Source organism: Nyctereutes procyonoides, unplaced genomic scaffold, assembly GCF_905146905.1.
Source record: "Nyctereutes procyonoides isolate TBG_1078 unplaced genomic scaffold, NYPRO_anot_genome, whole genome shotgun sequence".
Lineage (NCBI taxonomy): Eukaryota > Metazoa > Chordata > Mammalia > Carnivora > Canidae > Nyctereutes > Nyctereutes procyonoides.
In genome coordinates this window covers 103,503,579-103,529,251 of record NW_026575125.1, presented here as the reverse complement: position 1 = coordinate 103,529,251, position 25,673 = coordinate 103,503,579, and the positions used below count along the sequence as shown (strand labels likewise).

Below are 25,673 nucleotides of genomic sequence, written 5' to 3'. Positions count from 1 at the left end.
TGTGGGCAAAGGCTGGAGTGGAGGCAGAGAGCCCAACCAGGAGGCCACAAAAGTCATGGGGTCTATGCTGAGCCTGTAGCACTGAGGAGGGAGTGGCGAAGGGTGGGCAGTAAGAGGTGTCTCAGCGATAGAATCGGCTAGCTTTGGGTACTCACTGCCCGTACTTGTGTGCGCGCCGCGTGCACGTAGGGGAGGAAGAAGGGGGAACGAATGGAAGGTGCTGCCTGACAAGTGCAAAGAGAGATGACCCTCAGCGTCTCCGGTCTCTTCGAGGGGAGGCAGGAGGAGAGGGAGGGGAGGAGGGAGGAGGGACGGGTCCTGGACAGCAGGAAGAAGTTTGGAGCACGGAGGAAGAAACCCGAGAGGCCAGGTGGCAGGCAGGAGGCCCCGCCCCCGGGCCCCGGCCCGCCCCCCGGCTCCGCCTCTTCTCCCTCTTCCTACCCGCCCCCAACCGCAGCTCATCCTCGAGGGCGGGGAGAGGTGGCATTTGAGTCCTCCGGTATCCCAGCAGGCAGTGCAGCCTAGAGACGCTGACAAAGGACCGGAGGAGCAGTCGCAGCTGCTTTCCGAGGAGCCGGTGTTGCCGAGGTGAGAGTCCCCCTCCCCCCGTCCCGTCACCCACTTCCTCCGACTTCGGGAAGACGTGGAAGTTACGTTACCGGGAGACCCCGCGCAAAGAACGAGCCGTACCCAACCCCCGAGCTGGGCTCTGTGACTGGCAGCGGGGCTCGGCGGCGCCGGGCTGTGGGTGGAAGGTGGGGAGCGGGCAAGAGGGAGCCGTCTCTGCCCCATCTCTGACTGTCAGCTGCCCCGCCGCCCGCGGAGGCCGGCCCCAGGCTCCGGCCGGTCCGTGCCTGCCTTTCTCGTGCCCAGGCGGAGGCAGCGGGCTCGGGATCCTCCCGGTGCCCGCCCGGCAGAGTTCGGTTGCCCCGGGGATGAGACTCCGGGGACAACTCTTTGGCGGATGTGGCGAGGAGGGCTAGGGGAGGGAGGCCGACTCCCCCTTCGAGGTGTCACCGTCCTCGCCCTAACTCTTCCTTTCCCCAACCCAGCCAGTTCCTCCGGGCGATCAACTGGAAGGAGATCGGTGGGGCTGGAGCGGGGCGTCCAGGGATGGCTGGAGGGAGGTGAAAGTGGGCTGGAGAGGGGGAGCGAACGACTTCGTGGAATAGTGGCGGGGGGTGGCGGGGAGACGTGGCCTGCATCCGTCCCCCTTCCTGGACCTCCGCACGGATCCTGATGGTTGCACCAGCTGCTCGGCTGTAAACAGGCTCACATGACCGGTTTCACATGGAGCCGGCCGGTATGGGGACGAAGGCTGGAAAGGCTGGGCCCCAATCAGGTGGAGCTCCAGTTCCAGGACGGACCGTTTGATACTCCCTCTCCTGCCCTCCAGCCCTTAATCGATGTTCTGCGGTTTCCCCTCTGGGTAAAGTAACTGACATCTGCCCTCTCCGACAGAAGTCGCTTTTCTGCCCTGGTAGAATCCAAGAGACCTCACTTCGGGGAGCGAGAGGGCGAAATATTAAATGAAAATGGCCCCGGATTTTTGACCTTTGAGGGAAATAAGAGATGGACGCAGACCTGGAAAATGGGATCCTTTGGATCTTGCCTAAAAAGCAGTCCTGTTCTGTTGGAATGCGTTGCATTCTTAATGTGAATTCCAGAGAGAAGGGGAAAAGTCTACTTTTTTTCAGCAAAGGCACACCTGGAATTGAATATATTCTCATTGACAAAAGCCTTGTCCATGTTTCCTTTAAGTACTTGGAAATCTGCCTATAAAGTGCTATATACAGGACATTGACCAGGGAGTGGACCCCAGCTTCTAGGTTACCTATGTATTTGGTAGAAAGCAGTGGGGAGTTTGGAAAACAGGAAACCGAGCCAAATGTGTCTTTCAAGTTGTTCATGCCTACATACCCAAACAGGATACAAGATAAAGTAGTTTCTGAAACATTTCTAGAACTCTCAGAATACAAGGTTTACTCAAATCCTGGGATATTTGAAAATTTGGAGTTTCTCAAATCTGTAAGGAGTAGTGGTGATAGTCCCTTTACATGTAATATATAATTAGATGTAATGGACAATATTCAGTATAAAGTCAGCCCTTTGTATAAAGTCAAAATAGCTTATAAAATAATGCATGTGTCTCCCCTTAAATTGTTCATGCACATTTTCTTCTCCAATTTTTTATTTTTAATTATTTTCTCCTGAAGCTTTGACATTTTAACTCTAATTTTTTTCTTTCTTTCTTTTCTTTCTTTTCTTTTCTCTTTATTTTTTTTTAGAGGGTAGGGGCAGAGGTAGAGGGAGAGAGAATCTTAGAAAGGTTCCATACCTGGCAAGGAGCCCAAGTTGGGGCTTGATCCCACGCCCTTGAGATCATGACCTGAGAGCCGAAATGAAGAGTCAGATGCTTAACCAACTGAGCCACCCAGGTGCCCCTTAAACTCTAATTTGTGAAAAGCAGTTAAGAAACTACAAGAAAAGCTTCCCCATCCTGTAATAGCCCAATAAAGTAAGTCATTTGCTACTCTTCTTTTTCTGTTTTTAAAACGTTTAAAATGGAAAATAGAGGAATTTTAAATATTGTCTAAAATTTAAATGAGATTATCTGTGTTGCTCTGAATCTTGTTTTGCCATCTTGTAGTATTCTAGAGAATCTTGCCCTGCAATAAATAGATGAAGTGATTTACTCTTTAAGGCCCTCTGTTTCCTTATCTATAATATGAAAGTTTTGTTTTAATCTCCAGGGTCCCTTAGAGCTCTCAAATTTCATAAAATAGTGCAGGTTTTTTTTTAAATATATTTTTAAATTTTTATTTATTTATGATAGTCACACACACAGAGAGAGAGAGAGGCAGAGACACAGGCAGAGGGAGAAGCAGGCTCCATGCACCGGGAGCCCGACGTGGGATTCGATCCCGGGTCTCCAGGATCGCGCCCTGGGCCAAAGGCAGGCGCTAAACCGCTGCACCACCCAGGGATCTCATAGTGCAGGTTTTGATTGGGAATTATTCTTGGACAAAATAAGGTGGTCAAATAGGCCAAGTTATTGGTATCAGCTGGAAGAACATGCCATGCATAACAGGAAGTATCCAGAGTCCTAACAGAAATAGGGATTGTGCTTTACAAAATTCTCATTAGGTAAATTAGCCAGATGGGTTGACCTGTACCCCTCTCTCATCTCGATCAGGAAATTGAAGATTGCCTCAGCTAAATCCTACCTCCAAAATTAGAACAGTTACGCCTGACTTTCTTGGCCTTCAGGGCATAGTACAGGGTGATTCTTTTCATTCTTTCCAGCTTCTTCCTGAATTAAGTGGGCTATGTGATCAGTGATGAAGTGAGGAGGGAGCGAAGGCTCTAGCATTGAGTCTTACCTTGGCAGTGCCTTGGTAAGTTCTCCAGAACCAATACCTTTTTTCAGCTCTCCAGCATTTGAGATTTGATTTTGCCAGCACATCCTCAAAATTGTATGAGTGTCAAGGTTTGATTCAATCTAACCAAACTCACAAAAGGTTTTTATGTTAATATGAATGCCTGTTGACTAACTTCCGGTGAGAAGTAGAAGCTGACCAGAAGATTCAGGGGTAAGCCTGGGCACCCCTTGCTTTTGACACTGGAAACACAGACGTTGTGCTCCGTCTTGCCTTCTTTTTCTAGGGACTGTGTAGAACACTCCTTCCTTTTTAAAAAAATTTTATCCATTTATTTGACAGAACACAAGCAGGGGGAGCAGCAAAGGGAGAGGGAGATCTCCAGAGCTTGATCCCACTGGGATTGTGACCTGAGCCAAAGGCAGACACTTCCCCACTGAGCCCCCCCAGTCGCCCTGGGACACTTCTTTCTTAAAACACCTAGTGGTTGATACCTTTGACAGGGTTACAGCTTTTATGTAAAAACCCTTTCAGTCACACCTTTGTATGGATCTATCTATCCTACTCACCTGATTGAATCTGGGCCACCTGGAAAACCTCTCTAAAATCTGTTTCCTTCTGTTCCTCTTGCCTTCATCTAGGCCCTCATTCCTTCATGCCACATTGATTCAAGACTTACACTTGGATTTTACTGTAACTTCTCTGGAGTCTGGTGGTGTGCTTGACTGGTCAGCAGCAACCAGTTTCCTACTTCTAGATCTTATCCAGTCCGTTCTGGGCCTAAGACCTCTCAGAGGTTTCCCATCGTCAGATGCAGTGGTTCTCAAAGGACAGCCTGCATTAGAATCATCCAGAGGGCTTGTGAAAATACAGATGACTGGGCCCCAATCCCAGAATTGTGGGGGCAGTAGGTCCAGCCTGGGACCCAAGAATTTGCATTTCTAACAAGTTCCCAGGTGAAGCTGCTGCTGCTGCTGGTCCAGTACCTCATTTTGAGAACCACTGGCAGCCAGAATACAGCCTCCACCCCCAAACTTGGATTGCAGGATTTTTCACCATCTCTTGCCACTCCCCCATACATGCTATTTTTTAACCATGTGCAGTGCCAAAGCTCATCTTAAGAGTCCCTTTCATGCTTCTACACATCTTCTTCCTGGAAGTCACCCCCCTCTCCACTCCTACTGCAACCTCCTATTTAAGGCAGACCGTCACTTTCTTTATGCTCATAGAGCTTTTTTATCTGCCAGCATTTTAACACTTGTCACATCATATCCTAATTACCATGGATATATGTTTTTCCTGCCAGACTGAGTTTTTCAAGGGCTAAGACCATGTTTTCATCTCTTCTGCATATTCCTCAGTGCAGGGCCTAGCACATAATAAGTGCTCAGTTAATGTTCCGTAAATGAATTTGTGATCTTAAAACTCTGGAGAGTGACATATAGGTAGCAATATGTGTACTTCATATAGTGAGTTAATATAGGTTTTGCTTTGAGAATCGCATATACATCTTAAAATACCTGAAGACATTGAGATACTGTAAAACAAAGATGGGAAATACCTAGCTTTAAGAAAAACGGTTTTAAAACACGCTGCTAGGCATCCTTATTTTTCAAAATCTTAAATGATACACGACTCAACTTTCCCAATTTGAATATGTAATAGCCCATCACCACATTATTTATAGCAGGTAGGTCCCTTTGGAAAGGCATCAAATTACACACACACACACACACACAAACGAGAAAGTATGTAGAAACAAAATGGCCTCATATTGTGCCATGAACAGTTGAACCTATAAAGTGGACATTAGGACATTGCTTGTGAAAGACTTTAGGAATATACCAGCCAGGGCAGCCTGGGTGGCTCAGCGGTTTAGCAATGCCTTTGGCCCAGGGCGTGATACTGGAGACCTGGGATCAGTACCATGTCGGACTCCCTGCATGGAGCCTGTTTCTCCCTCTGCCTGTGTCTCTGCCTCTGTGTGTGTGTCATTAATAAATAAATAAAATCTTTTTTTAAAAAAAAAAAGGAATATACCAACCATTAAAAATCCTAATGGACAGTACTGGAGATATATGGAGGAAGAGAGCCAAGCTGATGAAATGGAAGGAAAAAAGAGGCTTGGATAATAGACTAAAGCAAAGAGAGCTTATCGCTCGTAACTGTTCAATATTTTCCCTGCCCATTGGCAGAGTGTGCCAGGTATGGAGGAAGGAGATAGATAGCCCTTGTGCCCAGATAAACGGGAGCTGGCCCCGAGGTAGAGCTGGGGACCCTAATCAGTATAAACACAAGCGAGAGACAGGGAGAGGCAGTAAGGAGCTGGGGCACTGTGGCCAAGCAGATGGGTCACCAGTTTCTGGGGAAGTCTGTACCCCCCAATTATCCTTAGCAGTTTCAGACTTTAAACCACTTGAGTACAAGCATCTCCAAGGACCACTTACTTTATTTGATTTTCTCACAGCCTCCTCTTTCCAAAAAAAAAAGTAGGGGAGAGGGCAAATGACAATATGCTTTTATTTTTGTAGAAGTTCTTTTTTTAAAGAATTTATAATGAGAGACACAGACGTAGGCAGTGAGAGAAGGCTCCCTTTGGGGAGCCTGATGTGGGACTCGATCTCAGGACCCTGGGACCACAACCTGAGGCAAAGGCAGACATTCCACCACTGAGCCACCTAGGCATCCCATGACCATATAGTTTTAAAATGGTTTCTGTTTTAAATCTCCAGTTTGAATCTGTGGTGAGCAAAGGTATTGAAACTCCCACGTTATCTCAGAGTCTGATCTTTTCCTCCTTCTGGTCAATCTAAAGTGAGGAAGACAAAAAATAATCACACTTCTGGGCGCTGCTCTCCCAGGACTGATGGTGGAGCGTGTGAGGACTTCACATGTTTAGGCGTGTGTTTGTGTGTGTGTGTGTGTGTGTGTGTGTGTGTGTGTGTGTAAGAGTAGTTTGCAGACTGGTCACAAGGTGGTGTACACACATAAGGTTTCCTTTCAAATTTCATTCATGATTGCATTTCTGGGCCTTTGGTACAGAGGAAACGGACAAGGCAGTTCCTGCACTACCAGCTGCCAGCATGGTGTCTGTGTAAGGTCAGGGCTGTGCCGGAGCCTAGCTGGGCACCTAGGAGCCAGGCTAGTGATGAGGGAAGCAGGTGGGAGGGGGTGTGGGGGTGGATGGGGAGAGGCAGCTGGAAGTGCAGATTCTCTGTTCTCCACTACCCCCCCCCCCAGCCCATGGTAAGCAGCTACTGTAGATTTCCTGGTCCTTTATTTTTTTTTATTCATTTATGATAGTCACACAGAGAGAGAGGCGCAGAGACACAGGCAGAGGGAGAGAAGCAGGCTCCATGCACCGGGAGCCTGACGTGGGATTCGATCCCAGGTCTCCAGGATCGTGCCCTGGGCCAAAGGCAGGCGCCAAACCGCTGCGCCACCCAGGGATCCCGATTTCCTGGTCCTTTAATGGGGATTCTTTCCCTGTCTTTTATTTTATGGACAAAGTGTGTTTAGTCACGAGGAAGAGGAATGCTCCTGGATGGAGGAGACCATTATTAGTAAACACCTGTCGGCAAACTGATCGGTTCAGTATCTGCTAAGTGCCTAACACCGAGCTTTGGTCTATGCAGGGTGAAAAAAAAAGTCAAAAACCAAAACAAAGAAACAAACCCCACAGAAAAACAATATGGCATTCTGCTTGACATCTGGGGAGTCCAAATTAATCCACACAAAGCAAATGTTAGAATATTCAATCAATTTGGCAAGTACATTAAAAGACCATGTCATAAACTTAATGAGATCACATAGATCAGAGAAGTAGAGGAAGACCACAAAGAGGGGAAATTTGAATGAGGCTTTGAAGGATGGAGGGACATTTGGCATCCAGAGAGGTAGAATAAAATAAGCCTTAGTTACCAATGCCCTAATGGTTAGCTCCTGATAGCCGTCGGTCTTCTTTCCGAATCAGGAAAAGAAAGCATGCCTAACTTAGTCAGTGAAATTGTCTCTCAGTTGTTGTTCTTTATAAAACTGAAAAGGCAGCACATGCCTTGGAATTTTAGGGCAGACCAGGTGGCTCTCCGGTTTAGCGCTGACTTCAGCTCAGGGAGCGATCCTGGAGACCCAGGATTGAGTCCCACACCGGGCTCCCTGCATGGAGCCTGCTTCTCCCTCGGCCTGTGTCTCTGCCTTTCTCTCTCTCTTTCTCTGTCTCTCGTGAATAAATAAATCTTTAAAAAAAGACTTGGAATTTTGGATCATCCTTTGAGAACTCTTCTGGAAAGCAGGGACCATTTCTAGGGATGAGGGCATGTGTGACAGTGAGCCTCAGAGGCAGGACTTTTGAAAAAGACACAGAAGAGATGGTAGGTACCGTATAGGGAAGGGTGAGTCTGGAGACCAGAGATTTGTCTCCAGTATCTTGTGCAACCTTGGGTAGTAAGTCCCTTAACTATCCTGGGCCTACTTTCCCATAGGTACAATGAGAAGGGCTGGGAGCGCACATTCTTTGACTTCTGGTTATGTTTGACTTTTGGAAAGCAACCTCATAAAGCCGATTTGTAGTAAGGTTTTACTGGTTTAGTGTATAATCTCTCCCCAGAATTTTTGCACTTCATCATTTTGCAGTATGGACCGGAGCAAAGAGAAAGTGTTATTATCCGGAAGACCATCAATTAGAGGCAGGTGTTCTGCTTCATTATGTTTGTTGGCAGAATCTTGGTTATTGCTCTGGTGACCTGGTGCTAATTCCTCCCTAATGGGACACCCGGTGGCTCAGCGGTTTAGCACCACCTTCAGCCCAGGGCATGATCCTGGAGTCCCGGGATCGAGTCCCACGTCGGGCTCCCTGCATGGAACCTGCTTCTCCCTCTGCCTGTATCTGTATCTATCTATCTCTCTCTCTCTCTCTCTCTCTCTCTCTCTCTCTCTCTCTCTCGGTCTCTCATGAATAATTAAATAAAATCTTTAAAAAAAATTCCTCCCTAATTTCCATTGGTCGGAGTTCAGGAGGCAATGTATCTCTTAGCCGAGATAAGTGAGAAATGGGAACAGGGGTACAGAATGAAATAATAAACTGCTAAAACCGATGAAATGCTTCTGTAGCAGTGACCGGGGGTAGACAACCTATTTATTCACAATTCATGGGGAACAGTGTACATACTCAACTTGTAAAAGGAAAGCTTCAAAATAAAAAACAAAGACTTCTACTAAACCATTACGTAAAGCAAGCGAAATTCCTACTCTGACTTGTGCCAACTAACCCCCTCTTCAGGTTGGAACCAAGAGTTTAGTGCTTGTTCTGGGTGCTTAATTTTGACTTCCCAGCTCGATTTATAAACTGTCATACTCCTTTAAAACAAAAAGTTGCACATTTTCATCAGTTTTCCAGTCCTCTTAAACCTTTGTTTTTCTCACTGTAATGAGTTTCTGTTGCATATAAAATGATTTTAAAGAATTGAAATCATAGTATTTAAGACATATTTTAAGATTTTTGGTGTTAGGAAAGGATCATGAATTGGAAAATGCAGTTAACAGAGGTTTTTCACACATTGTTTCTAAATTTCTTCCTGAGTTTCAAAACTGGCACCTTTCTCAGATCAGGCCCTGGAGGAGGAGTTGTTGAATTCCACTAGAAAAACAAACCCCACACAAAACTTTTGGTTTTTAAAAATTTTATTTATTCATGAGACAGAGAGGCAGAGAGAGAAGCAGGCTCCATGCAGGGAGCCTGACGTGGGACTCGATCCCGGGTCTCCAGGATCACACCCTGGGCTGAAGATGGCATTAAACCACTGAGCCACATGGGCTTCCCTACACAAAACTTTTGAATAGGTATTCATAGGGTTCAGAATTTGAAAGATACAAAAAGGTATCCAGAGGAAACTACCCTTCTATCCCAGTTCCTGGCCACTCAGTGGGTTTCTCTGGGGCCAGCCCTGGCCATCCTTCCACAGATCGCTTACCCAGAGCCAGGAAACCTCTGTCTCCCACACAAATGGTGCCGTACTCTCTACTCTGCATTTTACCTTGCTTTTCTCACTTAACACTACACTTGATGATCAGTCTGTACCCATACTACACAAAGAGCTTCCTCTTTCTTCTTGACAGATACCTGGTGTCCCAACGAGTGGCTACATCATATTTTATTTCATCAACACCCTGTAAGGGACAGTTGAGCTGTATCCAGTCTTCTATTGGCCACAACAGCTAACCCTTACTGAGCACCAGGCTTTGTTCTGGGTGCCTCCCATAAATCATTTTATTTAATCCTCAGAACTGAGATTAAAACAGTTCCACGTACATCTACACAAGAGGAATATTTATGCTCAATGAATTCCTCGAAATAGCATCTCTAGATCCGAGGACATGCGTGTTTACTTTTGGCAGGTAGAGCCAGTGTGCCAATTTATATCCCCGTCAGCAATGTTAGGAACATGCCTGGTTGCTCCCATCGTGTGCTGTCAGAGTTGTTGATTTTTGCCAATCTGGCAAGTAAAACATGTATTCCAGTATAGCTTTAGTTTGTTCTTCTCTTGTGAGATTACATCTCCTTTGGTAAGTTTAAAAAACAATTGGCCCTTGTCTATAAAATATTATAGCATTTGCTCATTTTTTTTCCTTTTAAAGATTTTATTCATTCATAAGGGACACACAGAGGCAGAGACATAGGCACAGGGAGAAGCAAGTTCCCTGGGGGGAGCCTGATGCAGGACTCGATCTCAGGACTCCAGGATCACCACCTGAGCTGGAGGCAAATGCTCAACCACTGAGCCACCCAGGTGTCCAACATTTGTTCATTTTTATAATGAGTGCTTTTTCATAATAATTTGTATTTCCTCTACATATAGTAGGGAAATCAGATCTGGCCTGTGATTGAAAAAGTCATTTTGGTTTTGCTTAAAAGTTTTTGTACCTGGCATTTTAAGTATTTTTATATAGTCACATTTAGCAATACTTTTTGGTTTCTGGTTGTTAGAAAGCCTCAGATTCTGTAAGAAAAAAAAAGATTTCCCATAGTTTCTAGTATTTTACAGTTTTCTTTTTCTGCACTTAAAACTTTGATGCATTTGGAATTTACCCTTTAATAAACTGTTGGAATTTTGTAAGGAGTAAGGAATAAATTCAACTTTCTTTTCCCTAGGTGGATACCTGGTTTTACCAACATTTACTGACTATTTTCCAGAAATCAGAGATGCCACGTCACCTTTTATCCTAAGCTGAATTCTCATCCTAACGTTTTATTTATTTTTTTTAAAAAAAAATTTTATTTATTTATGAGAGACACAGAGAGAGAGGGAGAAGCAGGCTCCATGCAGGGAGCCTGATGTGGGACTTGATCCCAAGACTCCAGGATTACACCCTGGGCCGAAGGCAGGTGCTAAACCGCTGAACCACCCAGAGATCCCCTCATCCTAATGTTTTAGAATGAGATGTTAAATACTATTTAGTAGTGGAAAACTCGGATGTTGTGTTTCTATAGCCAAGCTTACTAAGAAAGTAATAGAGCTAATTATTTTCTACTGAAAAACAACAACAACAAAGTTCTTAGAGCACATTATCCAAATAGCAGTGTGTATGGCCCTTAGCAAAAGAAAGAAATTTGTGGCAAATAAAAACTCAAAATTAGAATGATTTTATCAGATGCTCTTCAGAATAATCTTAGTTTTATTGTATTACAACAGACAGTTTGCTAGAGTAGAAATGCTGGACTGCAGGCAGGAGGCCTGCTGACATTATTTGTCTTTGTCTCTTCCTAATTTAATAACAACAGCAAACACTTAGAACACTGCCTGGTGTACAGTAAGTGCTAAAGCATTGCATGTATTAATTAATTCTGTATATTTAATTAATAAAAAGTTTGTAATCTGTTATGACTGATATACATATTAAATGTTACTAATAAAAATATCAATAGGCCCTTTCAGCTCGGTAAAAAAAAAAAAACAACAAAAACCAATCCAACACTGTCATGAGCTACATGTGTGCATGCTGTAAAGTGTACGGATAGGAAGTAGAAGGATGATCTGGGATAGCTTGTGGATTATGATCTTCCTAGCATTGTCCCTCACCTTCACATTTCTGTTCCTTGGCATATGCTATTTCCTAGGTCAGAATGCCCTTCCTTGTGCCACCCACCCTGCCCCAGGAGTGTATACCTTTTTTTTTTTTTCCTTTAGGGACTACCTCCGGTGTCAACTCTGGGCCTCTCTTCCAGGCAGAATTATTCATGTAATCTTCTAGTTCCCTAGCACTTAAATATATATCTATATATCTATATCTATATCTATATCTATATATATATATATATAGTGGTATGCATTATAATAGAGGTAGCTTATTTTTTTAAGATTTATTTATTTATTCATGAGAGACACAGAGTGGCAGAGACATAGGTAGAGGGAGAAGCAGGCTCCTCACAGGGAGCCCAATGCAGGACTCTATTCTGGGTCCCAGGATCACACCCTGAGCCAAAGGGAGGCGCCCAACCGCTGAGCCACCTAGGGTCTGATGGCTGAAGCATCCACTTCGGAGATTGCCGGCCACAGGACAGGACAGAGAGCCAGGCCCCCTCCCCGCAAGTGTTTTAAAGATTTGGTTGATTTCAGTAACTGATCAGTTGGGTCATTTGTTTTGTTGTTTTTGTTTTTGTTTCTCTTCCTACACTTTAAATTTCCACTCTGATGTTCTGAATCCACCAATAAAGTATGAGCCCACAAAATCCTCAAACCCAATAAAAGCAGAGCCCCAGGGGAAAAAAAGTATTTAAGCTTCCTAGAGGTAGCTTAAATATTGTTTCAATTAGATTTGAGTCTTTTAAAAAAAGATTTTATTATTTAGAGAGCAAGCACAAGCAGAGGAGAGAGAATCTCAGGCGGACCCTGCACTGAGCGCAGAGCTTGTCACAGGGCTCAATCTCATGACCCTGAGATCGTGACCTGAGCCAAAACTAAGAGTTGGTCGTTCAACCAACTGTGCCACCCAGGCGCCCCTCAATTTGAGTCTTTCAAGAGCAGGGTGGTCATGATATCTCTGCCCAGCTCCTGACATAGTTCCTGGCTTATAATAGGTGTTCAGCTGAAAGAAACTAACAATTTGCATACATGATTATACCCTATCATATTTGATAAAAGTTGGAAAGGCCTCAAGCAGAATCTGCACAGCAGCCCCTTCTGGCTGGTAAAAGCAAACAGTTTAATCTTGTGTTCTATTGCTTTTTGCAGGTGTGGGAACTGGGACACGAAGTATTAAACGGTTTATGGCTGGTTTTAAAGGTGTCATCTACAGAGAGAAAAATAAAACATTTTCTGTGATTGTATTGTTTTAGCTTTTGCATTTTCAAAAGCCACATTCTTAGGATGCAGGCTAAATAACAATGTTGTTGATTAAAATTAGCTTAGGAAATAAACATAAAAACATCACATCTATCAGACAGACTTCTCCCAGCTACACTATTTAGAACATATTCAAGAACCCCAGAAGGAATCCAAAAGGTCTCCAAGTTGAAAGAAAATAGCTCTCATGTAGCCTGTGTACTTGATGTAGGGGGGAAGGCACGGTGCCACTTGCATGCCAGAGCCTCCTTACTGACTTTGAATTCTCTTTTTTTATTTTTATTTTTTTTAATTTTTATTTATTTATGATAGTCACACACAGAGAGAGAGAGAGAGAGGCAGAGACACAGGCAGAGGGAGAAGCAGGCTCCATGCACCGGGAGCCCGATGTGGGATTCGATCCCGGGTCTCCAGGATCGCGCCCTGGGCCAAAGGCAGGCGCCAAACCGCTGCGCCACCCAGGGATCCCCTGACTTTGAATTCTCATAGGAAGCTCCCAAGGACTCCTTCACAAGTGGGGATATTCAGCTTCCCTTCGAGACATTTTTGCTTGTCTTGGGTTTTTGGTAGGAAAAAGATGAAAAGCACTCTTCCACCCATGCTGCCAGAAGACACTATTAAGGCATTGTTGAAATTAGTGTAAAAGTCAGTCTCATGGTTTTTCTCCCATAACTCATGGAAACTTACTTTGTTTTATATTTTCTAGTCTTTGAGAATACCGACGAGCTCACATAAAATCAGTTGTGACAATACTTAATCTTACTTTATAAGAAATCCAAGGTTTTATTCTTTTTCATCTGTTTCTTACTATTTTATTTATTTGGCAGAGAGACAGCAAGAGCACACAAGCAGAGAGAGTGGTGGGCAGAGGGAGAGAGAGAAGCAGGCTCTGCGCTGAGCAGGGAGCCCGACTTGGGCTCGATCCCAGGACCCTAGGATCATGACCTGAGCCAAAGGCAGACGCTTTACCGACTAAGCCACCCAGGCACTGGGGTTTTAAAAAAAGCCATGTCCCTTTGATCTCACCTCTTTGAAAGAGGGTGATTAATTTGAGGTAGAAAGACTTCTTTATTCTAGTATTTGTGTAATTTATCATAGGTTGAAATATTTTTTATAAAGATTTTATTTATTCATGAGAGACACAGAGAGGGGCAGAGATATAGGCAGAAGGTGAAGCAGTCTCTCTGCGGGGAGCCCAATGCTGGACTAGATCCCAGGACCCTGGGATCACAAGCCAAAGGGAGATGCTCAGTCACTGAGTCACCCAGGTGCCCTATCATAGGTTGAAATTTTGAATGTGAAATGAGCATCTGTAAATTTCTTTGCATAGTTTTGTACAACCTGTACAAGTAAGCCAAGAGGAAGAGTCCATAGGCATCTTTAAATGACTTGGGGACCTGTTTTAATGCAAGCTGAGCATGCTTTTTGTTGGAGAGATGACCAATGAACATGGGTATCATTCGACCTCCTTCTCTCTTCTTCTCTTTCTAGATTGCCAAAATGCTTTGGAGTTTTTAACTAACTGACTTAAGGAAAGTCCAAAATAGATTTGAGACTGTAAAAACAGAAGCTGCAGCAAGGGGGATTCAGAGCCAATGCATCAACAAAAAAGACAGCCAGAGTTAGTGGAAGGAAATCTTCCCGTTTTTGTGTTTCCCACGGAGCTAATATTTTATGCAGATGACCAGTCAACACATAAGCAAGTGTTGACGCTATATAATCCCTATGAGTTTGCCTTAAAGTTCAAAGGTGAGTCTCCTAGGTCTCTCTTATGGATTGTAACTAGTCCCTACTAATTGTTTACTTGTAGAAACTAATTTTTAAAAGATACTAATGGCCATTGTGACTTTTTCTTTCAGTTTTGTGTACTACTCCAAATAAGTATGTTGTCGCTGATGCTGCAGGTGCAGTAAAGCCTCAGTGTTGTGTGGATATGTAAGTCAAAAATCCCTTCCTGGTAACATGTTTTAAGTGTGTTAATATTTATGTGTTTAACTTGTAAAGAATCTCTTGAAGCCATTCCCCCATAGGCATTTATGCCATATTGAATCTTTGGCTGGAAGTTTGAGTCTCTCCCAATTTTTTATTTTCTTTATTTTTTTAAAAGTTGTTGATTTCTTTGAGAGCAAGAATGCACAAGCAGGGGGAGTGGCGGGCAAAGGGAGAGTGAGAAGCAGGCTCCCCACTGAGCAGGGAGCCCGATGTAGGGCTCAATCCCAGGACCCCAGGATCACGACCTGAGCCAAAGGCAGATGCTTTACTGACTGAGCCACCCAGGAACCTAAGTCCCTCACAATTCTTAAAGAAGCCCCTAAGATTCCAAACAGGTTGACCAGATACTTAGTAGTATTTCATGATGCTGGAGCTAACGTTTAAGTTAATATTCCTGTGAACATCTCAGTTGTTGTACTTGTCATTATAGCGGGGTCGCTTATGAAGGTCAAGTTCTAACTCATTCCTTTAAATTTCTCTAGCTGTAACAGGGACTTTAGCTTTCTTTGGAACATCCTATTATAGTGACATTTGGGAAACTAATAATACTACATTCAGAGAACAATGGTAATAGAAGTTCATCTGAAATGATTCAGCTAATAAGCCTGGAAGTTAATCTCTGCAAACAGGAAGCAAGTGTGTAACTACTCATCTGTAAAAGGTTATCTGAGCTCTTCCAGATAATTTCGTCTTAGAGTGTCAGATAAATGGTTGTTTGTTCAAGCTGTTCATATTTAATTTTCACTTTAGAGCTAGTGGTGACCAGATGGATCCATTGACCAGCTCTTAATTTAAGCTACCAAGTAAACTGTATTTGTTTAAATCTTCCATGAGAATGAGAAGCAGTTTTTTCCTCTGAATGCATTTTCAGCCTCCCATATCCATGAAATGATATATCTTTAGAGGACGTGTTTTCACAGGTTTGATTTCCATTCAATACACAATAAGTAATAACTATTCCAAAGAAATGTAGTCTTTTGCCAAAGAAATATGTTATCTTTGGCCTAATTGGTTTGTGTTCTCTATTACGAACAAAGTAAGATACGTGGAATTGTAGATAACTCTCATAAAATGTGAACTACTTTATACTCTTTTCAGAGGAATACATAAATGTATTGTCAGCCTTCCGTGGCATTGGTCATACTGGTTACTTACTTACTCAATTGCTTGTTTTTACCTGTGTGCACGGCTTTTGATTTTGAGTCTAGGTGAGGCTCGTTAGTTGCATGATAAATAAGTGGCCTAGAAATCCATGATACTTTTGTGGGGAATAAACCATTTCATATATCCTATTTGGTAACTGTTGCTGCCTGCAGATCCCAAGGGGGAAAAAACCTCATTGCTCAAAGGAATTTTCTTTACCTATCGTCCTTTTACTTCAGACTTTTATTCTATGTTGTAGAGTATGTGGTTTTCATCAAATATTTTAGAATCACCCATTTCCTTTTGGGTTATGCTGTGTTTTTTGTTGTTTTCTTTCTTTTTTTTTTTTTTTTTTTTTTTTAGCATCAGTAGCAAATTTCTCTATTTGGGTATTTGGTTACAGTTAGTTCATTTCTCCTGTATGAAATCTCTGGCTGAATTCTGTTTGATGGACCCCCAGAAACCTAAACAGCATCTGTTTTTTAATGTTTTCAGTGTGATTCGTCATAGAGATGTTCAGTCCTGTCACTATGGCGTGAAAGACAAGTTCCGTCTCCAAGTGTCCGAACAGAGCCAGAGGAAGGCTTTAGGAAGGAAAGAGGTTGTGGCTATTCTTCTCCCATCTGCAAAAGAACAACAAAAGGAAGAAGAGGAAAAAAGAATAAAGGAACATTTAACTGAAAGTTTCTTTTTTGAGCAGTCCTTCCAACCAGGTAGTTTGGGGTTGCTTGGAAAGCCCTCTGGCAGTTGTCACGCATTTCTAACTTGAAAATAATCAAGGACTGAGGATAATTACTAGAGAAATGATCTGCCACTTTCCCACCTAACCTACTGCTTCAAAATGGAACCTAACTAGAGATCAGGTACCTAAAATCACACCAGGAGGCCTAGAGCTGGACCCGAAGTGGGAAGAAAAGCTCTCAGCCACTGTGTTGCTATAAACCTGGGAAATGTGTAGACCCGAGAATGCAGCCCCCTTACTTTTGTTTCTGTGACTTTCCTGTATCCTTTCTCATTTAATTAGTTCGAAGAAGGAAAGAGATTGTGTTTGGCAATAGGCCAAGCCTGGTGCACTGTTCATATTATTTTGAAAAAAAAAAAAATCTCATTAAAGTTGAAGTTAATTAAACTAAGTAGATTATAATATCCCCTGTGGGCTATTAATTGAATCCCTCTCCATTCCTCATTTCCTTCCAGCTTAGATATTCAGAAGTGTTATGATATATTCTTTCAACATTGACACTATCCTCATATTCAACCCTTTGGACGTCATTCCTCCTCCCTCTTAACGTCTCATTATCTCCTTCCAACCCCATTATAAGGGGAGGAAGATAAAATTTTCCATAGAAAAACATGGAAACTTTTTGATAGTGATATATGAATGCGATAGCAGCTGTCCTTGAAATTGCAACATTATCTATGAGGAATTAAAAACAAATCTACTTGTCATTACATGAATTCGCATATCCCTATCAGTTTGTTCATCTTAGAGTATTTATTTGGATAACACAGGGAGTAATGCCTCTTTGATTGCTGTGGGCAAGAGTCTCCTCTGTCTGTGTAGGGAGTGCCCAGATTTTCTGGTGACACTAAGACAAGGGCCTAGCTAGTAGCCAGTAGATTGCTTCTTCTCAGCAACTCTTATTGCCTGATAGGACCAGATTTTCCTCTTTAGAAGCTGAAAGAGAGAGAGAGCTTCTGGTAAATATCACTTTGATCTTTGATCAGTATTGTGAGGTTGGCTTATAAATGTTTATGGAAATGCAAGATTCTCCCTTAATGCCTCCTCTAGAATAAGAAAAGTGATTAAATGAGTATTTGTTTTTTGATGTTAAATTCATAATTTAAAGAAAAATGGTCACTGGCTAATTTCTGTATTTAACAGACCAGTTAGAGTCCCTCCCCAAAAGGATTAAAAGTTTAGTTTTATATTTTTTTTCCTTTTTTTGTTTTTTATTTTAATTTTTAAAAATTTATTTATTCATGAGAGACACAGAGAGGCAGAAACACAGGCAGGGGGAGAAGCAGACTCCCTGTAGGGAGCCTAATGCAGACTCGATCCCAAGACCCCCAGGATCATGCCCTGAGCTGAAGGCAGACACTCAACCACTGAGCTGCCCAGGCATCCCTCCTTTATTTTAAAACTTATTAGAATTCAGGTGAAAATCATCCTAAAAGGATAAATAATGACAATTGTATTAATTGAGCATTTTACTCTTATTTTACTTTGACAGTGAGCATTTGGTATCGAAAGTATATTAGTGAATTCTTCTAATTGTAAAATCAAAGTAGGTTAACAAATGAGGTGATTTCTCTTTTGAAAAAAAAAAACCCAACCAACTCTCTAAGCCATCCATGTCAGGAAGCTCAACAAAAGCACACCCCTTATTTGCCTGGTTAACTCTCATGTCCTTGTCCACTAGTGCAGAGTGCCCAGCACAGAGTAGTGTATGTGTGCGTTTCATCTGGTAGGGTCTGTTGGATTGATTTTCTTTGTCTTACAAGGTTTCCATGGCTCTTGCCACTCTTGAGAGCAAGGGCAACAGCACAGTAGAGCATGTCTAGTTTACAAGTAGTTATACCCCAATGTTTCTAATAATGTGGCCAGAAACTGAGTAAGGTATTCTTCTGTAATAGAGTAGGATGGTGACGGATTCAGCCTATGTTGACAAACTGATATTTTTCACTTCCGTTTTTTGAATTAATAGTAAGTTATGTGTGGTTGCCAGTATGTAGAATTCTCTGGTTTGTTCATCAAGTTTCTCTGAACTAAAATGTTGAAGCAAATCGAGATTGTTCGGGGGTGTGGGGTTTGAAATATCATTATTTTTGCCCATCTTTAGCTTAGAGAGATTATTAGATGTAACACGAGCGCAATATTGTACGGCTATGTGAACCAGCCAGAAAATGGTCAGAGGCTAGATCGTGAAAGATTTTATAGATATATTTTTATAAATGTATCAAAAGGCAGGAAAATAAGAAATTTCTTCTCGAGTTGATTGTACTATAAAAGACATAGCAGTAACAAATTCGGAAAGGAAAGCAGCACCTACAATCCCACACACTTAACAGATCTGCTTATGTAAGTGTTCCATGTTACTTTCCAGGCCTTGTCTGTGTGCAGAAGTATGTATATATATATATATATTTTTTTTTTTCATTTAACAGAAATTTAAGAGAAACCCACAAAGCATACTTTAACAAAATACCAAAGCCCAGGTTATTAAAAAGATGTTTTAAAAAGACGCAGCTAGAATCTTAGTGAGTTTGTCTTAATTACATTACTAATGAACTGCTGTGTTGATGCAGTGTCACAGTCCGTGCCCTCTGGCTTAAGAAAATTACACTCTTTATTATTGTTTATAATAAGAAAAGATTGAAAATGACCTAAAAGTCCATCAATTGGACTGGAGATTGGATTAAATTATGAATATTCATAAGATGGGATGCCAGGCAGACATTTATGTACAAAGATCTGATAGAAAGATAGATGGTTGTGCATTGACATAGAAAGAGGCGCAACCATATTTCTGAGAGGAAAAAACAGTTATAGAACAGTACGTATATTGTGGTCTCATTTATGTCAAGAAAATTTTTTACATGTTTATGTGGGTCTTGTAAAATCTGAAAGGATCTATACCAGCCTGTTAACTGTTATGTCTAGGAGAATGAGACTGATCAGGAAACTTTGTTTTCTATATCTCCATAAAGTTTTTACAACAATCTTGTAGTATCAGGAGAAAAGCTATTTCCATTTTGAAAAATTGCAGGCATCTATGCAAATATATTTGGAATTTCTCTAAATACTAAAAATTCCTTGAAATTATCTTTATTGTGGGTCTGCAGTCAGCAGTGTAGTAATCATAAATGTTTTCCTTAAAAGCTTATCTCTGCAACAAATACGAAGATACTTCACTTATTAAATGAAATAAGACTTTCTTTTAGATATTTATACTGTTGTTTCATCTCAAGCAGTAATTACTATAAAATTTGAATTTGTTTTTACCTATCTGGCTTTGGCAAGGCTCAATTAAACTTCACACAACAGCTAAGGTATTAATAATTTAGAAAAGTTGCATTTAATAATAAAATGAACAGTGTTATTTCATTAATAAAACACAAGATTATGTTGCTGTTGGCTATTCCTTTTAATGAAAGAAGGGTAGTGGGAACAACTATAGGACCGAATATGCTGTTGGGTTTCTTAAAAATATGGGTATGAATATTGCACACATACAGCAAGAACTGTAGAATAGCAGGCCCGATGACGTTTTTTAAATTTTATTTTACTGTCGTAAGAACACTTAACATCCGATCTACTCCACTCACAAAATTTTAAGTGTACAATACAATATTGTTAACTATAGGTACAGTGTTGTGTAGCAGATCTCTGGAACTTACTCATCTTGCTTAATTGAGACTTTATGCCCATGACCAGTAAGTCCCATTTTAAACATACCCCCAGTCCCTCGTAACCATCATTCTACTGTCTGGTTCTGAGTTTGACTGTTGTAGATACTTCATGTAAGTGGATTCATGAAGTATTTGTCCTTTTGTGACTGGTTTATTTCATTTAGCATAATAGTTGCCAGATAGTTTCTGCTTTCTTTGCTGTAAATGGGATAGAGCAGAGGACAAGAATTTTCACAGGTAGCTTTTTAAAAAAGATTTTATTTATTTGAGAGAGAGAGAGGGAGAGCACAAGTAGGGTTGAGGGGAAGGGAAAGAGGGAGAAGCAGACTCCCCATGGAGCAGGGAGCCTGAGATGGGGCTCGATCCCAGGACCCTGAGATCATGACCTGAGCCCAAGACAGATGCTCCACTGACTGAGCTGAGCCACCCAGGTGCCCCCATGGGTAGCCTTAAAACACTCAAGTAGTGGGATCCCTGGGTGGCGCAGTGGTTTGGCGCCTGCCTTTGGCCCAGGGCGCGATCCTGGAGACCTGGGATCAAATCCCACGTCAGGTTCCCGATGCATGGAGCCTGCTTCTCCCTCTGCCTGTGTCTCTGCCTCTCTCTCTCTCTCTCTCTCTCTCTCCCTGTGTGACTATCATAAATAAATTAAAAAAAAATTAAAAAAAAAACAAGTAGTGCCTTTCTGCAGCTTTTAATATTTTCAGAAATGGTAGCAGGATGCTACAGTTATTAGGACCAAACCTGTGTACCTAAGCTCCTCTCAGAAGGCACTGGGCTCTGAAGTGGAGTAAGACATAAGCCATCCCCAGAGGTACAGGAGGAGAATATCAGGACTTCAATTTCTATTTCTAGCCCCTTTAAAAATTCTGTCTGTTTATCTTAGAAACCTATACAGATGTTGCGTGCTTGAATACTTTCTGCTGATGATGGTGAGGTGGGGGGTGGGGGAGGATGGTGATCTTTCAGTAGGAACTTGCTACCTCACAATGCCCTTTCAACATTACATTCCGTAATGACTCCAAGGAGTTATGGGCTTCCAGATAAGTCCAGCAGATACAACCCCATGGAATGGAAATGATGGGGAAAGAGCCAGAGGAATAAGACAAAACCAGAATCCTGGTGAGTGGTAGACAGTAAATGTGAGTGAACTTGGTCTTAGGTCATTTTTAGAAACAAGCTCAGGGGTTTTTCTCTTTCACAGAAAACAGAACTGTCTCCTCAGGACCTAGTTTACTGACTGTCTTCCTGGGAGTGGTGTGCATTGCGGCTTTGATGCTTCCTACGCTGGGGGATGTGGAATCGCTGGTGCCTCTCTACCTCCACTTGAGTGTGAATCAGAAATTAGTGGCTGCTTATATCTTAGGTGAGTGTTTTAGAGCTGCATTTGGGGCCCATGTGGGGCATGTACGTAGGCTCAGGGGTGGTATTGGTGTTACATGTGTATGGGGTTGATAGTGGTGGTAATGGTGCTGGTGCTGGTTTATTTATTTATTTATTTGAAAAACAGGTAAGATTGCTTCCAAAGCATGTGTTGAGGTAAAGTGCATTTCAAGATTTAATTTTTAGCTTACATTTATTTCTTGTTGTCTTTGTAAGTTTATTTATTTAAGTAATCTCTACTCCGCCCCACGTGGGGCTCTGACTCACGAGTCAGAGCAAGAGTCACATGCTCTACCAACTAAGCCAGCCAGGCAACCCCCCACCCACCCAACTAGTTCTTTGTAGCTTATTGATCTAGCATCTGATCCTGTATTCAGTTGTTTTCCTTTTGCTGACTTGGATGGGAATGTAAAAGGCTATGTTCCACGATCCCAGCATTTTTACTTCTAGGAGTCAATCCTAGGGAGACAGACAAAGCCTACAGTGACAAAGGTGAACAGTGTGTCCTGGTTTAATACGGTGAACCTCTCTCTTTAAACCCGTTCCCATACTTCCTGTTAAATCATTCTCTCAGGCATCCTGGCTTGGAATCTTCTCATTGGTTTACCTGAACAGTTACTCAGTGCCTGCCATGTGTCAGGGATCAGGGCTCCAGTCATGACTGACCCTGTCTTCTAGTCTCCTGTCACCTCTTCTGAGATGCCAGCTCTTTTCAGGATTCTCTCAGTACTCCTTGGTATACTCGTTTTTTATTTTTATTTTTTAAAAGATTTTATTTATTCATTTGACAGAGAGGGTGGCCGGGGGAAAGCATAAGCCAAGGGGAGAGGGAGAGGGAGAAGCAGGCTCCCCACTGAGTGCAGAGCCCCTCTCGGGGTTGATCCAGAAACACTGTGATCATGAGCTGAGCCAAGACAGACGCTTAACTAACTGAGCCACCCAACTGCCGCTATGCTCTCTTTTCTTTAATTTCAAAATTCTCGGGCAGCCCATGTGGCTCAGCGGTTTAGCACCTGCCTTCGGCCCAGGGCGTGATCCTGGAGACCCGGGATGGAGTCCCACGTCGGGCTCCCTGCATGGAGCCTGCTATTCCCTCTGCGCCTCTCTCTCTCTCTCTCTCTCTCTCAAGAATAAATAAATAAAATATTAAAAAACAAAATTTCAAAATTCTAAATTTGACTTCGTACCTTCTATATGTGTCCTTTCTCTTCCCATTTCCCCCACCCCCTACCCCGTCCCATTATTTTAACCCTCCAAATGCTCCATCATATTGCTGTCAGATGGATTTCCATTCTGGTTTGGTTTCACCACCACCACTGCCTCAAGAGCCATCAGAGCCTCCCCATAGTCCACAGAAGGAAATGTGACTCTGTAGTTTGGCATCTCCAGCTCTTCACTCTGAGCCCTCTTTGAGCCAATCTCGTCTAGCTGATTCCCTCTGTAAATCCTTGATCACAGCCTGTGAGATTATTTATTCACCTTGAAAAGCTCAAGAGTCTGGTCAACCTCCTTGTCCTGGCTCTTGCCATTCCCTCACCTGAAATGCTTGCTGACCTCATTGTTTTTATCATCCCTGTCCATCTTTTAGGCTTATTTCAACTTTACCTTTTGGGCCATCTTTTCTACCTGTCCTGGTCCTATGTGATTGTCCTCCTTTTCTGTACTTTATCACTCACTTTTTTTTACACCACTTACTTAGCACTGAGCATATTCTTAATTTATTAAATTTTTATGCTTTCATGTATGGAGTCTCTTCAAAAGAGACAAACCAAGCAGGAATACTGTGCTTCTCTTTGTGGTTCAATGTGTTTTTGTTGAAGTTGGCTGGCTTTACTGACACTTTAAAGTGCCATGTCTGCTATTATCATAGCTGATGTGACTGGGTAAAGTGGTAGGGATAGTTGATAGTTAAAAAATTAGCTATGGCCAGACATTAGTGATTTAATTAAATCTATCCAGTGACTGTCCATTGCTATAAATTGGATTTCTTCTGTATAATATCAACTGAATTCAAACTGACTTTGAATTCTTGGTAGAGTGCCTGTCTATGTGCTCTATTTTATTTGCTCATCGAGACCTAAACAATTGCTTATCGAATGGAAGATTTTGTAAAATGCAGGACTTTAACTGTTCTCCAATTTTTTTTTCTTTCAGGTCTTATCACAATGGCTATACTTAGAACATGAGCAAGAAATTCAGTTGGCTTCTGAAGTAAATTTATCTTGCAAATATGAATGTGGACTGCCTTTTATCTCTCCTTCACTCCATTAACATGCTACAAACTATTGAGTGATTTATAATACTTGCAAATGTATAATATATATTTTAAATTACTCTCTAATTTTATTGGAAGGACTCTAGCACATTATGTTACAGACAGCAAGGATGCTTCTGAGTGACACCTAGGAAATTATCTGAAGAAATTCTTTTTATATCTAAAGCTATTGTGCAAAAGACTTTAATTAAAACATCTGCTATTTTCTCACATTTTTTTCTAATTTATCTTGATTATTAAGGTCATATGTCCTTCCAAGTGAAAGGCCTGAAAGAACAAACTGACCAGCCTAAACATAAAATGACATTTATTTCCTAATTACAAACATCAATGTTACTATGTAAATTATACCTTGTCTTCTGTCATTATAAACAGTTGCCATGGTGTTTCTAAAATAAGTTTTACAGTTAATATGTGGAGGATTAAAAAAAAGCATAAAGTACTGAGGGATCATGCTTATCCTATCCTAGGATCTCACAGAAGACCAGACGTACTTAATTTATCTGGTGAACTACAGAATAGGTAGTGGTCCAGATGCCAAGCATGTGGGGTTTTTTTTTTTCTTTAACCCTCATAGAAGTAGCATGACTTCTCTATTTGGTCTAAGAATTTGAAAGGAAGGTAGGCATATATTTAGTTGTTCGATTCACCCTGGCTTTACCTCTGGATCATGCTTTATGTTAATAGGAAGAGAAAAATCACTTATTTCTTCCTAGCCCTTTTCCTGACTGTAAGCAACTAGCCCACACTGGGATTACTAGATGTTGGGTGTTTTATGTGGAGATGTTTTTCACCTTTAAACTCTAAGCCAAGTATAGAAAATCCTTGATATGTGTCTATTTTATATTAGTCACTGAGACATTTTTTAAGTTTATATTTATTAAAACAACTTTACCAAAAAAAGTCCCCAAAGCACAACTATTTACATTTCTTTATAGCCTCTCCTGATCTTTAACGTATATATGCAGTTTTAACTGTTATTGTCATAATAACTGATCTTTTGACTTAGGATTTTTATCTGAGAGCACAATGCGTTGAGTCTCTTGAAAATCATCTTTCAGATCTTTTTATAGAACGAACTTATGCACTGCTACTGTAGTGTTCTCAAGGAATATACATAAACTTAATATATATGCCTGAGGTTTGTTTTTGCAGGAAAATAGTGCTTTAGCTTTGAAAGTAAAAGCTTTTATGTATACTCTTTCATAGAAAATCCTCATTGTTTACCAATTTGGGGAGGATGAATCATTAAATGGATCATGTCTGTACATTGTGTAATGACTGGAGCACAGAAATGTAATCTATTTTAAACTTTGTAAAAAAAAATATGTTTGGAGGCTATCCTTGTTTCTCTGTCCCTTTCAAGTCCTCTGTGTGTGTATGTGTGTGTGCAAGTGTGTGTACGTATGCTTGTGAGCGCACGTGTGTGTGTGTGAGATAACATATTTGTAAAGGAGAGAAATCACTTTAATAAAAGAAAATGGAGGCCTGAGTTTCACACTGACTTACACACTTTATTCTGGTTACCTCTGAGGAACTCCCTTTTCGTTTCCTGCTTCCTAGAGCTGTCTCCTATTCCTGTGAGTTAAACAGAAAAAATAAGTGAAATAGATGCACTAAAATGCCTTAAGTTCCTTAATTTACCAAGGGAATTAATTTGTTTAAATTTTTGAATAGGTAATAGTCACGTGCTTCAAAAATCAACTATAAAAAGGTATACGGGGCACCTGGCCAGCTCAGTTGGTGGAG

At 41.8% G+C, this 25,673-nt stretch overlaps 1 protein-coding gene across 2 annotated transcripts; it reads left to right on the top strand.

Moving 5' to 3' along the window:
• The first annotated feature begins 478 nt into the window (after nt 1-478).
• On the top strand, nt 479-25,416 carry MOSPD1 (motile sperm domain containing 1). 2 transcript variants are annotated; one of them, XM_055337606.1, is made up of 7 exons: nt 479-588; nt 2,289-2,518; nt 14,210-14,467; nt 14,578-14,653; nt 16,349-16,566; nt 21,471-21,632; nt 23,804-25,416. In XM_055337606.1, the coding sequence occupies exons 3-7, from the start codon at nt 14,314-14,316 to the stop codon at nt 23,833-23,835; spliced, it is 642 nt and encodes a 213-aa protein (XP_055193581.1). In that variant the 5' UTR covers nt 479-588; nt 2,289-2,518; nt 14,210-14,313; the 3' UTR covers nt 23,836-25,416. The 2 variants fall into 2 exon arrangements, with proteins under 2 accessions (XP_055193581.1, XP_055193580.1); XM_055337605.1 differs by lacking the exon at nt 2,289-2,518.
• The last annotated feature ends 257 nt before the right edge of the window (nt 25,417-25,673 follow it).